General features: G+C 32.7%; 1 protein-coding gene across 1 annotated transcript in view; it reads left to right on the plus strand.

Annotated features, from left to right (window-relative positions):
- CCSER1 (coiled-coil serine-rich protein 1) overlaps positions 1 to 14,396 on the plus strand; it is a 929,337-nt gene that overhangs the window by 596,557 nt on the left and 318,384 nt on the right. The window contains exon 10 of the mRNA XM_012647181.1: positions 11,038 to 11,082. Within this exon, the coding sequence (XP_012502635.1) occupies positions 11,038 to 11,082 (45 nt within the window). The remainder of the gene's footprint in view (positions 1 to 11,037; positions 11,083 to 14,396) is intronic.

The following is a 14,396-nucleotide window of genomic DNA, read 5'->3' on the forward strand; positions in this document are numbered from 1 at the left end:
ATACATTTTTCTTATCTTTTCTTTTGTGCTCCCTTCTTTTAACTAGGCAAAGGAATGTTTAAACTGTGCCATTATTGGGAGCAAGTTGGAATTTGCTGACAGAAGAATGAAATGTTGGGAAACACAAAGGGAAATTAATTTTTCTGTGTAACAGTGGGTTAGTCATCTGTGATAATAGCATCCCAGCAACTGGAAGAAGTTTGCCAAAAGAAGTAATAAAGCAGTGTCTAAGTAGTTTCCTCCTACATCATGAGTCCCAAGAATACCCATGTGTTTGGTGATTTGCCAGAAGGACTCACAGAACTCGGAGGCATTGTACTCTCACCATGGTATATTGTAGTGATAGGATACACAACAGGATCAGCAGGGGAAAAGAAACATCTGGCAGAGTCTGGACGAATCCATGCACACGATTCAGAAAATCCTTCCTCTCAGGAGGGGCCACACAGAATGTGTTCCTTCTCCCAGAAACTAAATTGAGCAATACATATGCAATGTTTATGTCAAGGAAAGTCTGGTCTTGATTAAAAGCGCAAGGTTTTTGTTGAGGACTTGTCATACAGGCACTCTTTGCCTGCCTGATCTGCCACAATGATAGAAATTCCAGACTCTCAGGAGGAAAGCAGGTGTTTACCATAAATTAGGCTGCTATAGCCAATTCAGTGCCTCAGGCAATCAAAACAGCCTTATCAGTTCTAAATAGAGAACTTCAAAAGCCAAGTTCCTGGATACCAGCCAAGAACAAGCCCTGCAAGCAGTTCCTTCTAAAGAGCAGTGTTAGACCTGCTATGTTAACTTTCTCCTGTACATTTTTAAATGCCAATATGTGGGAGATAGTGGAACACAGCAGAATTTTGAAACAGGATACACAATTATTAATACAATAAGAGGAAGAGCACCCAGAATCGTAGTAGTCTTCTCTTATCCTAATAGTCTAAGCCTGGGTTTTCAAAATTTTCTTCAGAATTTCACTTATATTGTAAAGACAGTAAAAATCAAGATGGTTAAATATAACTCAAGAACATTCAATTATTAAGATATGTTTGACTGTTCTGTTAGCACAGCCAAAAAGAATTACAATGTTATTGTAAACCTAAGGCCACAGTGGCCTTAGGCCATGTTAAATGCATTAATATACATATTCAAAGGATTAAGAAAGTATAAAGAAAGGGAATGTGAATTTTCTTCAAGAAAATTTAAGAAAGCTCCAGAAAGAACTGACATTTGAACTCTTTCGTCCTTAAAAATTTCTATGGCAGAGATTGTACAAAAACATTCTTGTTAGTGGGAACAAATATAAAAAGCTATGAATATACTGAATATTGGGAAATACTGAGTATTTTGTTATAATACAATGTGACACATGGACATACATGATATTATAATTAATATAATAATGCTATAAGTTATTATATTTGTATCACAATATTAATATTAATTATTGTGTTATTAATTATAAATGAGATCAGAATTGGAAATGAGCCAAGGCTACAAAGGTTTTTTTAATTACATACCATAGGGATTGGTTTACCTATTTTTTATCGAAAAATAGAAACCATTTCCTTGGATATTAAACAGCAAAATATTTCCTAAAATGTTGGAAAATAACATGATAACACTTGTTTATTTTTAATAGCAGTGAATTTGATTTTTTCCTCATTATTTCTATTATACAATAATGAACAGTAAAAAAATATTAGGAAGACCTGATCTTATTATTCTGGTATTTTTAAACAAATTCCTAGAGGAGTTGTATTCCATTTATTAATAAAAATCTTCCAACTTCATTGGATTTAGATTATTATCTGATACGCATATAGGTGTAGAAATTATAAATAATTTTCATTTAATCATAGTGAAAAATTTGTAGTAATTGTTTTGGAACTCATATTTGAATGTGGCTTCATACATTAATATGACTGAATTAAAATGTTAGATAGGGGGAGCAAGGGCAACATACGTAACCTAAACATCTGTACCCCCATAATATGCTGAAATAAAAAAAAAAAAAAGAACACACACACAAAAAAATGTTAGAAAAACACTGGAATATTCAGTATGTAGTAATTTATTCTAAATGCTAAGTGCTAAGTGTACTTATATCCATAAAAATGAAATAATATGAAGTGATCAATTACTGTATTATTCATCCACTTTAATTAAAATTCTCTTTGCATTTTATACCTAATTTGTAGTATTTTATATTTTTCCATCAGGTTTCTTCTAATTCCCTTCAATTGGAGCAAAATGTGCTTGGGATTCCTTTAGAAATAATTCAGACCTAGGACACAAGGAGATCACTTTTTTGAGGACATTATTTATGTAAACTATTTTTTAAAATTTCCAAGAGTGACCAAAATGGGTCAAATTCTACAAATAATAGATTTGGGTTTTGAAACAAATGTTACATACTTTCCTCCTTAAAATCCATGTCACTCTGAGGAAAAGCTAATTATCTTAAGGCTCTGAGTCGACTGTTGCCAAATGGTCTCACAGTTAGGGACAGAAGAGAAATGAAGCACAGAGCAGTAAACCTTGGGGATTCACCTGGCCGCCTTTGCAGCCAAGATCATTCCTATGGCGTCAGACAACAATTAAAGTATCTGAAATTGAAGGTGACTCAGAAAAGGGCAAACTGGAAAATATAACTCTCTCAAACAGGTCATCCACATCACAGTAGAAGAATAACCAAAGCGTAGTGAAAGAGCAAGGAGAAAGGGGTGTTTTACAAAGCAGATGTGAAAAGATAATGATCCTTCTGCATATGTGAGGAAGTAGAACAAATACTGGCATCGTGTAACTATGGACCTTCACCAACGAGCTGTATGATCTTGAGAAATCATATTCCCCGTTTCTAGGTCTGTTTCCTCACAAATTAAGAGAAATGATCTCTGAAGCTGTTTTTTACTGCTAGCATTCTGTGTCATTATGTAAAAGGAAATATTTGTAAACTAGTTGAGGGTAAGAAGCGTGAGAAAAACCTTATCTGTGTTGGCCCAGCAGACAGAATAGGTCCTATTGTCAGGTTCAAGTGTGTTTTCCGCGGTTCTCAGTACCGAAGAGTGGTTACTGGTACCGAGTGGACGGAACGAATGAGCAAGCCACACAGGAATCAGCAAGTTAAACAGGAAGATTATTAAGCACAGAACGTCCTGGAGAGGGGATGGGTCTTTCCCATCCTGTGCTAAACACACCAGGGGTTGGGGAGTGAAACCATAATGCAGCCACGTCATAAAGTGACACTCGTTCACCCTTCTCCTACTAGTGTGCATGCTTTGTGCAGGGGAAAGTCACTTAAGCATAACTTCCTGTTGTTGTGATTAGTCACTCCTTTTCTTATTGTTTGATCCCATGGAGTTGTTCGTTTCATCTTGCTTAGTCGCCCACTGCTGGGCGCGGGAAACTCCGCCTCTGACACACCTGCATCCTCCTCCCCTAACTGCACCCTAACGCTATCCCACGGGAAGCTCTCAAAACAAAACTTGTGAGTGAGCCGGAAAATAAAGGTTAAGGGTTACTGGGTTGGTAAAACGACTTAGTGGAAGGATAGCAGGTGCTGACGGGAACACATCAAGACATTTCTCCTTTAAGGCAAATTGCAACCTTGGTGATGGCTGAGCAGGTAGGTGAGAAGGGAGTCCTAGAGCCTCTCACAGATTTGGAGAAGGTTTCCTGATTGGAAAAGCTATAAAGCTGTTTGACATTTTTAATACTAAAGAATACCCTTTGTGACTAGTTCTCTCCCATAAAAGATAACTCTACACCTCCAAACCATGGTCAGCTTACTATTATATTTCATGAGAAACAGTGCCTAACTTTTGCATGGATTTTCTTTCAGGTTAAGTAAATCAGAGAAAAATATCATTAGAGTTAATACACAGATTTAATTTCAAAATCTATCTTTCCAACTGGTAAATCCTGTCTAACCCTTGCCAAATAGAGTTGGAGAATTTATTTAATTAGTTTCTTCTTACCATAACAAATAAATGTACTAGTTTGAATGGACATCTAATAATAGCAAATTGTGTATTTAAAATATCACCTGACTTTTAAAGATGTTATGTTATTACCAGATGGGGATAATTAAAATATACCCATTAGTTGTAACAGTCTCTTCTTCATCTTCATGGGTTTCCTAGAGGGATTCAATTTCTAGAAATTCATGATGCAAACGAAGTTAAATTGGAGTAGATACTATAGGGAAATAAAAATTGTCATTCTATTTTCAGATAGGTCTTTGGGTCTGAAAGGACATTAAATTACTTTATGGGACATCGATCTGTCAAAATGATGGAACATCGATCTGTCAGATAAAAATTTAAGCCATGGTGCACTTTCTGACTTGCAATCTGAGACTGCACACTTATTTTTCTGTTCTGTTTTGCTGTTCCTAGAAATTAATAATGATAGAAATAAGCACATTTAATAGAGTAAGATCTGTTGCAGTGGATTTTAACACAATCTAATTTATTTGTTTAATGTTGGATTTTCAATAGAGTTGCTCAGACAATATATAGTTGTACATTATGAATACTACATTTAAGAGTAGAAGCTTTAAATGGATGTACTGAAAGCAATGCCAATTTATAACGTAATAATTATTAAAAATATAAAGTATCTACAGCAAAGACTAAATAATACATTCTTATACTGGTACTAGTTACTTGTTTAATATTTTGGAGATCTCTTAAAAGCATTGCAGGAAATTTTTAAAGAAAAGCATTAACACTCTAGTTTGATTTAGGCAGCACCACAACCGTTAATATACTTAGTTGAAGTTGTTTAGATAAAAAACCTCAAATATTAAAATTGGAGATTTTAAAAATTTGATTTTCTAAAAGAAAATAAAATCATAGAATTTTAGAGCCAAAAGAGATATTCAAGGCTACCTAGTTTAATTTTCTAATTTTCCTGAAAAAGAAATGTAGTCTCAGAGATTTAGGTGAGTTACCCAAGGTCAGTGAGAGAAAGAAACAAATTGTTCATTTCACTTTTCTTCTGAATGAATTTGAATTGTGAATATTATAGTCAATATATTAATAGCATGTTTATTTTTTAAAAAGAGTAAATAAATATCTATTTTATAAGAATTATAGAGGCTTATTCATTCAATTCATTTAATAAATATTTATTTAGCACCTACTAAGTGTCAGATACTGTTCTATATACTTGGGATGTAGAGTTTTACAAGACAGACATGGCACTTACTGTTATGTACTTACATTATGCTACACAAAATAATATGTAAGTACACAAAAGTAAATAAATAAGAAAAATATATTTTAGTGGTAAATGCAGAGCAGAAAATTAAAATTGGATGATGTGACAATAAGCAAGTTGATGTCTATTTTATATTCAGTGTTCATGGAAGTCCTTCAACACAGGGAATTTAAATTGAGATTTGAAGGACAAGGGGATAACCCTATAACCCTATGAGAGTTGTATGGAGACATCATCATTACAGGGAACAGCTGGTACAAAATCTCTAGAGTAGGAAAGATTCACTTTAAAGCAATGTTGAGAGCAAATTTGAAATTTGTGACCATAAATTTAAACTCAGTACAGTTATTTATAGCTGTCTTTCTCCAGCCACAAATAATTAGTTATTAGATGTAGTTATAATTTATATAGTTGTATCCAGAGTTTAGGCTTTAATAGGGAAGTACAACACAGAAAGAAATGATCCAAAGAGTTGAAAATTTTTGCATCAACCTGATGTTAATCATGAACCTTAGATCTAAACTGAAAAAATTTTTCAAAAAAGAAAATGAGGGGGAAACTGGGTGAGAAAGTGGTAGGCTCAAACCATAGAAGATCTCCATGAGTTTGAAGAATTTTTGGATGAAAATTTTAGATTAATAGTGGAAAACTCCCCAAAGCATTTGAGCATTTTTTGTTAGTTTTCATAAACAATAACTCTAAACATCATCTGCAAGGCATTATTAGCAATACAGATTTACAGAAAGCTATTGGAGAAAATGAGCTATCTTTAAAAATATATCTGTTATGTACTCTAAGGTACTTGTTGTGGAAAGTTGACACTTAAAGTAGGAAAACTTGTATTCAAAGTACTTCATTATGTATTTTTGGGCAAATTCTTCTAACCATATCAACCAATGGTTTTTATCTCAAGAATAATGGTCCTTTCAATTCCCCAAATCCAATATATTCAAAAGTCTTTTAAACTTCACTCGCTTAAATGCTTAAACTTATCCAAATTTGTATACAAGTATAGGTGAGCCAATACGTTGGCATTTATCAGATTGAGGGAAGAGATGTGCTAATTATTCTAAGAGGTTCCTTTTTGCAAGAAATGACACCGTTAGAAATAGTGGGCAAATGATTTAAATAGACATTTCTCAGAAGAATTCATACAAATGGCCAAAAAATATATGAAAAAATGTTCCACATCACTAATCATCAGGCAAATGCAAATAAAACCCTCAATGAGGTATCATCTCACGGCAGTTAGAATGGGTATTATTAAAAAGATGAAAAATAACAAATGCTGGTGAAGATGCAGAGAAAAGGGAATTCTTATACACTGATGATAAACTATGACAGCCACTATGCAGAATAGTATGGAGGGTCCTCAGAAAACTACAAATAGAACTACCATATGATTTAGCAATCCTAATTCTGGATATTTATCTACACCCCCGTGTTTATTGCAGCACTATTCACAATAGCGAAGATATGGAATCAATCTAGGTGTCCAGTAACAGATGAATGGATAAAGAAAATGTGGTATGTGTGTGTGTATGTGTGTGTATATATATGTGCACACATATGTAAAATAAAATGTTATTCAACCATTTAAAAAATGAAATCCTATCACTTGCAGCAGCATGGATGGAAACATCATGTTAAGTGATATAAGCCAGGAACACAAAGTTAAAACGCCACATGTTCTCACTCATATGTGAAAAAATTTGATCTCACAGAAGTAAAAAGTAGGACAGAGGATACTAGAGGCTAGGGAAGGTAAGGGGAAGGGCAAGATTTATTAAAGGATAAAAATTACAAAATTACATCTAGACAGGAGGAATGAGTTCATTGTTCTTTACCACTGCAGGATGACTATAGTTAACAATAATATGTTATGTAGTTCAAGTAGCTAGAAAGAGAATATCGAATGTTCCCAACACAAAGAAATGATAAAAGTTTGAGATGATGAATTGTTAATCACTCTGATCTAATCACTATACATCATATATATTGAGACATCGCTATGTACTTCATGAATATGTACAATTATTGTTTGTGAATTAAAAAAGTAAAATTAAAAAAAGAAAAAAGAAGAAATGACATAATTAAAGAAAGCAAAAGGCAGAGAAAGAGAAAAAACATCTATTAAAGAGATGGTAACTTATTCCAGAATAAAAATGGCAACTTCAGAATATAGCAATTTCAAGTACAATAGATACCATTATACTTGAAATTTCAAGCTCTCCGAAAAACAATTGCTTTTTACGAGAAAAAGCTGCTTTTTATGACTTTATCAATGGTGAACAAAAGTCTTTACATGGCTACTGGAGAATAAAAGGATGATGGATTTTTTTGGTTTGAAATTATTTTAATAGCTAAAATAAGTATCTTTCCCATAAGATCAAGCATGCACGCAAATTAGGGTGTGCTTTCTAGAACAGTTGTTTGCTTAGCTATACACAAATAAATAAATAAATAATAAAGACACAACCTACTTCACTTATGAGATATGGAAGTCACAGTACTCAAAATAATATAAAGATTTTAAATTTATATGGTATGTGAAAAGATTTTTAAAAGCGTGCCTAGAAGTGAAGTAGTCAGTAGACTACAATGTTAAATAGAGGGACAAAAAGTAGGCCTCCCTGAAAAAGTGAGATATAATCAAATATTTGAGAAGCATGAGAGTTGGCTATCCAGATATCTAGATGAAGATAGTTCCAGGTAGGATGAACATGTAGTGCAAACACCCAGGGTGCAAGAGTGGCTGCCATGTTAAGAATGATCAAGAGAGTCAGACGTTGCAATGGAGTGACAGAGATGGGGTATAGGAAGAGACAGGTTTGGAGGTGATAGAAATACAGACAATAGATTGATAAGTAAATAACCATATTCTATTATTTAATAATTATCTCTCTTGAACTACTTTAGTACATACTCTCTTTTTGTGTCCCTTGCTAAAAATATAAAAGATAGCTTACTAGATAGACTATTTCAATAAACTTGATATCACCAAGGAACAGTTATTCAAATAGTAAAATAATTGGTTATGATATCACATGTCACACATTAGGCACTAATTCTGTTCTTACATGTTTAAATTCACTGTTAGACTGTTTACTACCATGATTGAATGCTAAAGCAGTACACTTTTCATCGACAATATTTAGTGTTACTTGTTTTCTGAAAGTGTATCTTTGACTTCCTACTTAAGAATTTGATTAACAATTATAAGTCGTAAGAAATAATACCACATAAAGTATTGGTAGAAATTCTATATTGTTGATTAGCTTCATATTTGAAATAGAAATGACCACCCAGAACATCAGAAACACTACAAATAATCCAGTTTCAGGATGAACTTTACTGTTTCAAATCTCATAAAATATGAGGACACAAGTCCCTGGAGCAGAAGGAATTTAACTTATGCAATACTCAGATGAGAACGGCTAGAAGACTTGGGGCATGGAAGTGCTATACTAGTTTAATATTTTGGCTAGCCTAGAGCAACGATAATCATAGACAAACTCCATGAAATATAATTTGTGCCCATACAGTAACATTAATTTTCTTTTAATCTTTGTCTGCCCCAGGAAATATTTCAATTGAATTTCACATTTCTTTCCAAGGAATCAAGGCCTCTGGAATCCAATGTCATTTCCCTTAACTTTTTTTCCCACAGTTATTTCCAAATCCTAAATGAATTCAAAACCAATAATTTATTATCTTGCATTATCTCTTAAGTATGTAAAAATGACATGGTTTAGGTTTATCCCTTGAACTTTAATATAAATCTACAATTAAGCATACTCATTTAATGTTAATCATTCATTTATTAAACACATATTTATCTAATTCATATTTTAAAATACTCTGGGAGATATGGTTGGCAGAAATATATTTTCTTCACTATACATATTTTCTTACTAGAGCATATAAACTCTTTACATTGATCAAAATTAATCGCATGAAACCAAACCAAAAAGTTATAAATCGTAGGTAGGAAAAAAAAATTACCCGAAATCAAATGTTCTGCAGTGTGCTAAATTAAGATGGTTTAGTAAGGCATGGTGTGGGGGGTGGATATTAACTGGAAAAAATAGAATTTCTTGACAAAATCTCTTTTACATTCAGATATCTGCAGGAACGCCCCCAGTAACTGGTTTGGGGCATGTGATCCTCTCTATCTAAAGTATACCTGGGAAAAGAGATCTACTCCTCCATGATGATTACAAACCCGTCCAAAAGTTGCCATCATGTCATAAAGATTCCCCCCTGCTTCCCTGTAGTCAAAAAGTCAGAAATATGCTATCCAATATCCCTATGTTTGGTTGATTTATTTTTTCCAATATGAAAAAATAGAGAATTGAAAGATAGAATAAATATTTTATTTTATTTCCAGAACTCCAGAGATTTCACTGGGATAATTTTCTTAAAATGTAGAAAGTAGTTGTCATTTAACTGGATAATATCATAATTAATTTTTAAAAGACTTTGAATAACTATGTTATTTTTTAACATTTAGTTTCAGCTATGGGGGAATAGGAAAAACCTAGAAGGAACTTTAAATAACTTGTAGTTCAACCTCTTCATTTCACTGATGAGGAGGCTTGCAGCCAGGAAACTTAATTTGTAAGTGACAGTTTTGGGATTCAAACTCTGACCATTGGGTCCCAAATCCAGAATTCTCTTTGTTTAAGCAAATTGTTTGATTAGTTCTATCATAAATTATTATCTTAAAAGCTGTATAACTTTTGGAGCATTCCTTAACCATTTCATAGGTCAGGTTCCATAGCTGTAAAATTGAAATAATTTATAGGAATAAATGAGCAAATGCATATAAAACATGGCACAGTGCCTACTCCATAGTTAACTACAATATGTACTGATTTTTATTAATAATTTAAGATGCTGCTCTTGTTAGCATTATCCAAATGAAAGACCTTACTATTACAGTTATAAAAATAACTGTAATTTATAACTAATATTTTTGAGTGTTTTCTATATGCTAAGTAATATTCCAACTGTTTTACCTGGATTAATTCAATTCTTATAATAACCTTATTACATGTTCTAAAAAAATAGTGATTCTCTCACTTGGATTGAGATTAAAATGATCTTCCAGTTGTCTGTTCTATTTTGAACTGATTTCTTTAGACAAGACACAATACTTTGGGGCTTATGACCCAAAAGAATAAGAGTTTCCGTAAAACACTTCTGCCTTCCCTGCTTCTATCACATTTCTTCTTAAATAGGGGCATCATATTATGAAGGAAAGCACACCATTGGAGGATGAAGATAATGTGTAACCTTATGTGTCTTGGTTAAACTATCAATAAAATGATGGTGGTGGTGGATAGGGGAAGGATATAGAGAGTTGTAATGGATGATCTCTGTAGAGCTTTAAAATCTAATATTTTTGTCATGTTTTAATTTTAAGACAGGTAGATCAGTTTTCTTACAGATTCTTGTTATGCATCTTTCTGTTTTGTATGGCCTCTCAGTGAAACTAATGAAACTACTCAAGAAGTTAACAAATTCCAGCAAGCTTGAACACAGCTTGATACATATATTGCCAGCCTTATTTGGTCCCTAAGTTGTGGTGATATTACACAGAAATGGTACATTCCTATGGAAATGTTCTTTCAATAATTCACATTGATAATTCTGTTCTTCATAAAATTTAATTATCTGGACGTCCCTTGTGTTCATCTATATTCAGATCTTCTCTGTTAAATGAATTATTTTATTTCAAAATTCTTGCACTAGTACTAATTATTATTTACTTTTTCTTTGTCAACAATAATATATTTTGGTTTTCTTTTCCAGGGTTTAAACTTGAAAAGACTGGAGGCAGTACAAGGAGGGAGAGAGGTAAGAGTGTTTAAGGAATAGGGATAAGGAAAAAGAGAGAACGTGGTTGCAGTGATATGCTGATGGTGATTGATGATAATTACATTGATAATGGTGATGGGGATGTGTTGAGAGGAATTGTGTGTACGTAGTCTCATTCACTCTGGTTAAAGAAACACATGTTTATGTAAATGTATTATTTGTGCTTTTTCTTCTGAATCTGAAGAAAATATTATTAAATATTTCTGGTTAGGCAAGCATTGTTTCTGTTAAAACAGATTTCTATAGCAGCAGGGTCCTCTGGGAGGGAGGGGGCAAAAAATCCTTTTAAGCAAATATTACAATGAAATATTAAAAACAATTTACTGAGAAATTAGCAAAATTCTAACAATGCAAATATTTTGTGACATCTGGGATTCTTCATTCTCTGATCAAAGGCCATTGTCATATACTACCAGGTTGGTATACCTTATTAGATATTGTGATGTTGCTCTTGTAAGGGTAGTGATTTTAAAAATTCTTGAATTAATTGTCTATCCCAGATGTTTTATAAAGAAGAAAAACTTTTAATAGCACCAAACATAATACCATGTCATGTAATTATGTAAATTATTATTTTCTAATTCTAACTGAATGTGAAGACTTAATATTACTTAAAATTCTTTCCATGCTGAATGTGTAAATGCTATACTTATTCTGTGATCCAGGTTGCTGGGAAGGGTGGAATATTTAATTCAGTAAATCAATACTTCCTTATTGCACAAAAAGTAATTTCATTTTTGGTGATACATAACAATTTTTGGACAAAAGTGAAGGTATTTTGTCTTACAAAATGAAAAAATAAACCGTACTCTCCTCTCTATTTGTGGCTTCTCTGTGTAGAAACATTTCTTCCCTGTTAAATAAGTGGTGTTTGCCAACTTTCCTTGCTGTTTTAATTTCCAGTTGTATGTTTTTAGTAGTTGACATTTTAGTTTCTAGTGAATTTGTCATCTAGGACCTCTTTTCCTTTTCTCAGCTAGTTTCCATCTAGAAGAATCTATTCTTTTTGAGGGACACATAATAGTCGGTTCACATCCGGCAGAAAAGCTGGAGAGGGAGAAATATAGCTAAATGTTCAGGTATTTTTCAAGTTGTAGGAGAGCAAGATAATAAGAACATGGTTGTCAGTATGACTGGGAAAAAAATATGCACTCTGTAAGGAAGATCTCAGAGCCTTTTATGGTTTTGTGAGAGTAACTGTGTTCATTCAGACATGGCCAAATGGATCTACCTAGAGAAAGAACCAAACTCATCACCTCCTAAGTGAAAGTTCACACCCAAACAGTACTGCCACAATTTATGTCTGATGATTTGGTGCCTTTAGGAAAGTACAGTGTGGAGTTACTCAGCTTCTCACTGCTGCTTCCTAGTCCAATAGCAAGTATGCATTGAAAGAAGGAAAACTTAAATCCATGTATTCATACAAATGGCATTGCTAAACAGTGGCAAAATTCTTCATTTATTTTATTAAGATTTTGTAGTTTTTCATGTTATTTTTAAGAGCATAATGATTGGTTTTCATCAAAAACAGTGGCAGTTAAATTTTATTGCTTATATTCTCATTTCCTCTGATTTTATTTTTATTATAAATGCACTTATAGGTAAGGCACTTGGTGATAATGTGTTTTAAATTAAAAAAAAATTATTTTTCTTGAAACTATTTTGTGGTTTCTGTGAAGGTCAACATTTTAATGGCTGACAATTTAATGTATATATCTGCATAGAAAGGACAACTTTGATTTGGGCCTTCTCCTTAAGGTTAGCGGAATAATTGTGAATAAGGTAAGATCATCGAGATTACTGGACTGATAGTCCAGTAATGTCTTTTCTACTTAACACCTCCAGTTCCTGAATAGAAAATAAATGTTCACTATTAAAATTCAAAACAACTACTTTACTTCCTCTTGGGACAATTCTGGGTTACTTGGGCCCACTTCTGTTCAATGTAAGCACTTACCCTAGCTTTTCCCATATCTGTTAAACCTAATATGTTTTACAATAAGAAACTTTAGGGAAGTATAAGATAATTAGGTGAAGTGTGTTGTAAAGACTGTTCTGTCAAGTCTCAGGGGTAGATGATCTGCAAGGAGTACAATTCCAACGTTAAGAACCTTGCGATATCTCTTGCTTAAGAAATGTGACATGTATCTCTCTGATTCCTCTTTCCTGTGTCCACGTGTGCCTTACAAAGATGTACAAAGTACTTCTGATTACATTAAACTGAAATGTGTGGGTTTACAAAACTCTTACTCCAGTTTCGTAGAATTTCTCATTGCAATGCTATTATGATTGATAAAGATTAAATGACAATGACTACTTTTTAAGAAAAATTAATTTGTCTTAGTTCAAATGATAGATACTCCCAACAGGTGTTGATGGATATAACACTAAGGGCCTATTACCAAATATTTATAAGAAGATTTAAGAAGTGTCATTTAAAATGTCCTATTTACTTATTAAGGTAATGACAACAGTTACAGTATGCATGGAAAATTGAAGTAGGCAGTAATATGCTATTTAGCTAAGTGGTAAATACTATTAAAAAGCTAATTGCTAGACAGGAAGGCCAGATTTGAGACTACATGCTGTATGAAAATATAAATTAAGAAGGAGTTATTAAAGTATAAATTACTTTTCTGAAGGAAATAGAGATGGGTAGCACCTAAGTTGCTAAAATGTGAAATATTTGCAATAGATATTAGCTATATAAAAAACCTCCAGTTATATCAGTATTTTTGCATATTTATACATGCATACTGTGTGTATAAATTGAGGGGGCTGATTATAACAGATAATAACAACCTTGTTTACAAAGGGAGATTAGTGGAATTCTGTATAAAATGTGATAATTTAACAGCTATTTCTAACTGAGCGTAAACAAACATTCTTCTTCCAGTGGGATCTTGCAACTCATAGAAAAATCTTAGTGAAAATTCACTGGGTAACACACATAGATAAATCATTATATTTTTTTCTTTAAAAAATTTCTGCTTTCCCATTTAGTGCTTTTATTATTAAATGCACATAAAACCAAGTTACTATCAGTTTTCTTAAAAGATTTTAAAATACCTTTTGTAATTTTAGATAATATTATATTTTCCCAAAATACAGTTTTTGTTAACTTATTAAGGATTCATCTGTGTGTATGTACACACTGATTTTAAATGGCATATTGTCTTGACTTTTACCCTACCTGAAAAATGCCCAATCATCAGTATTCTGAATATCCTATATCACAGGTCTAAAAACACATGATATGTGACTTCATATCTTGGATGAAGGGAACTAATTAT

This window comes from Propithecus coquereli, unplaced genomic scaffold, assembly GCF_000956105.1.
Source record: "Propithecus coquereli isolate 6110/MARCELLA unplaced genomic scaffold, Pcoq_1.0 Scaffold26, whole genome shotgun sequence".
Lineage (NCBI taxonomy): Eukaryota > Metazoa > Chordata > Mammalia > Primates > Indriidae > Propithecus > Propithecus coquereli.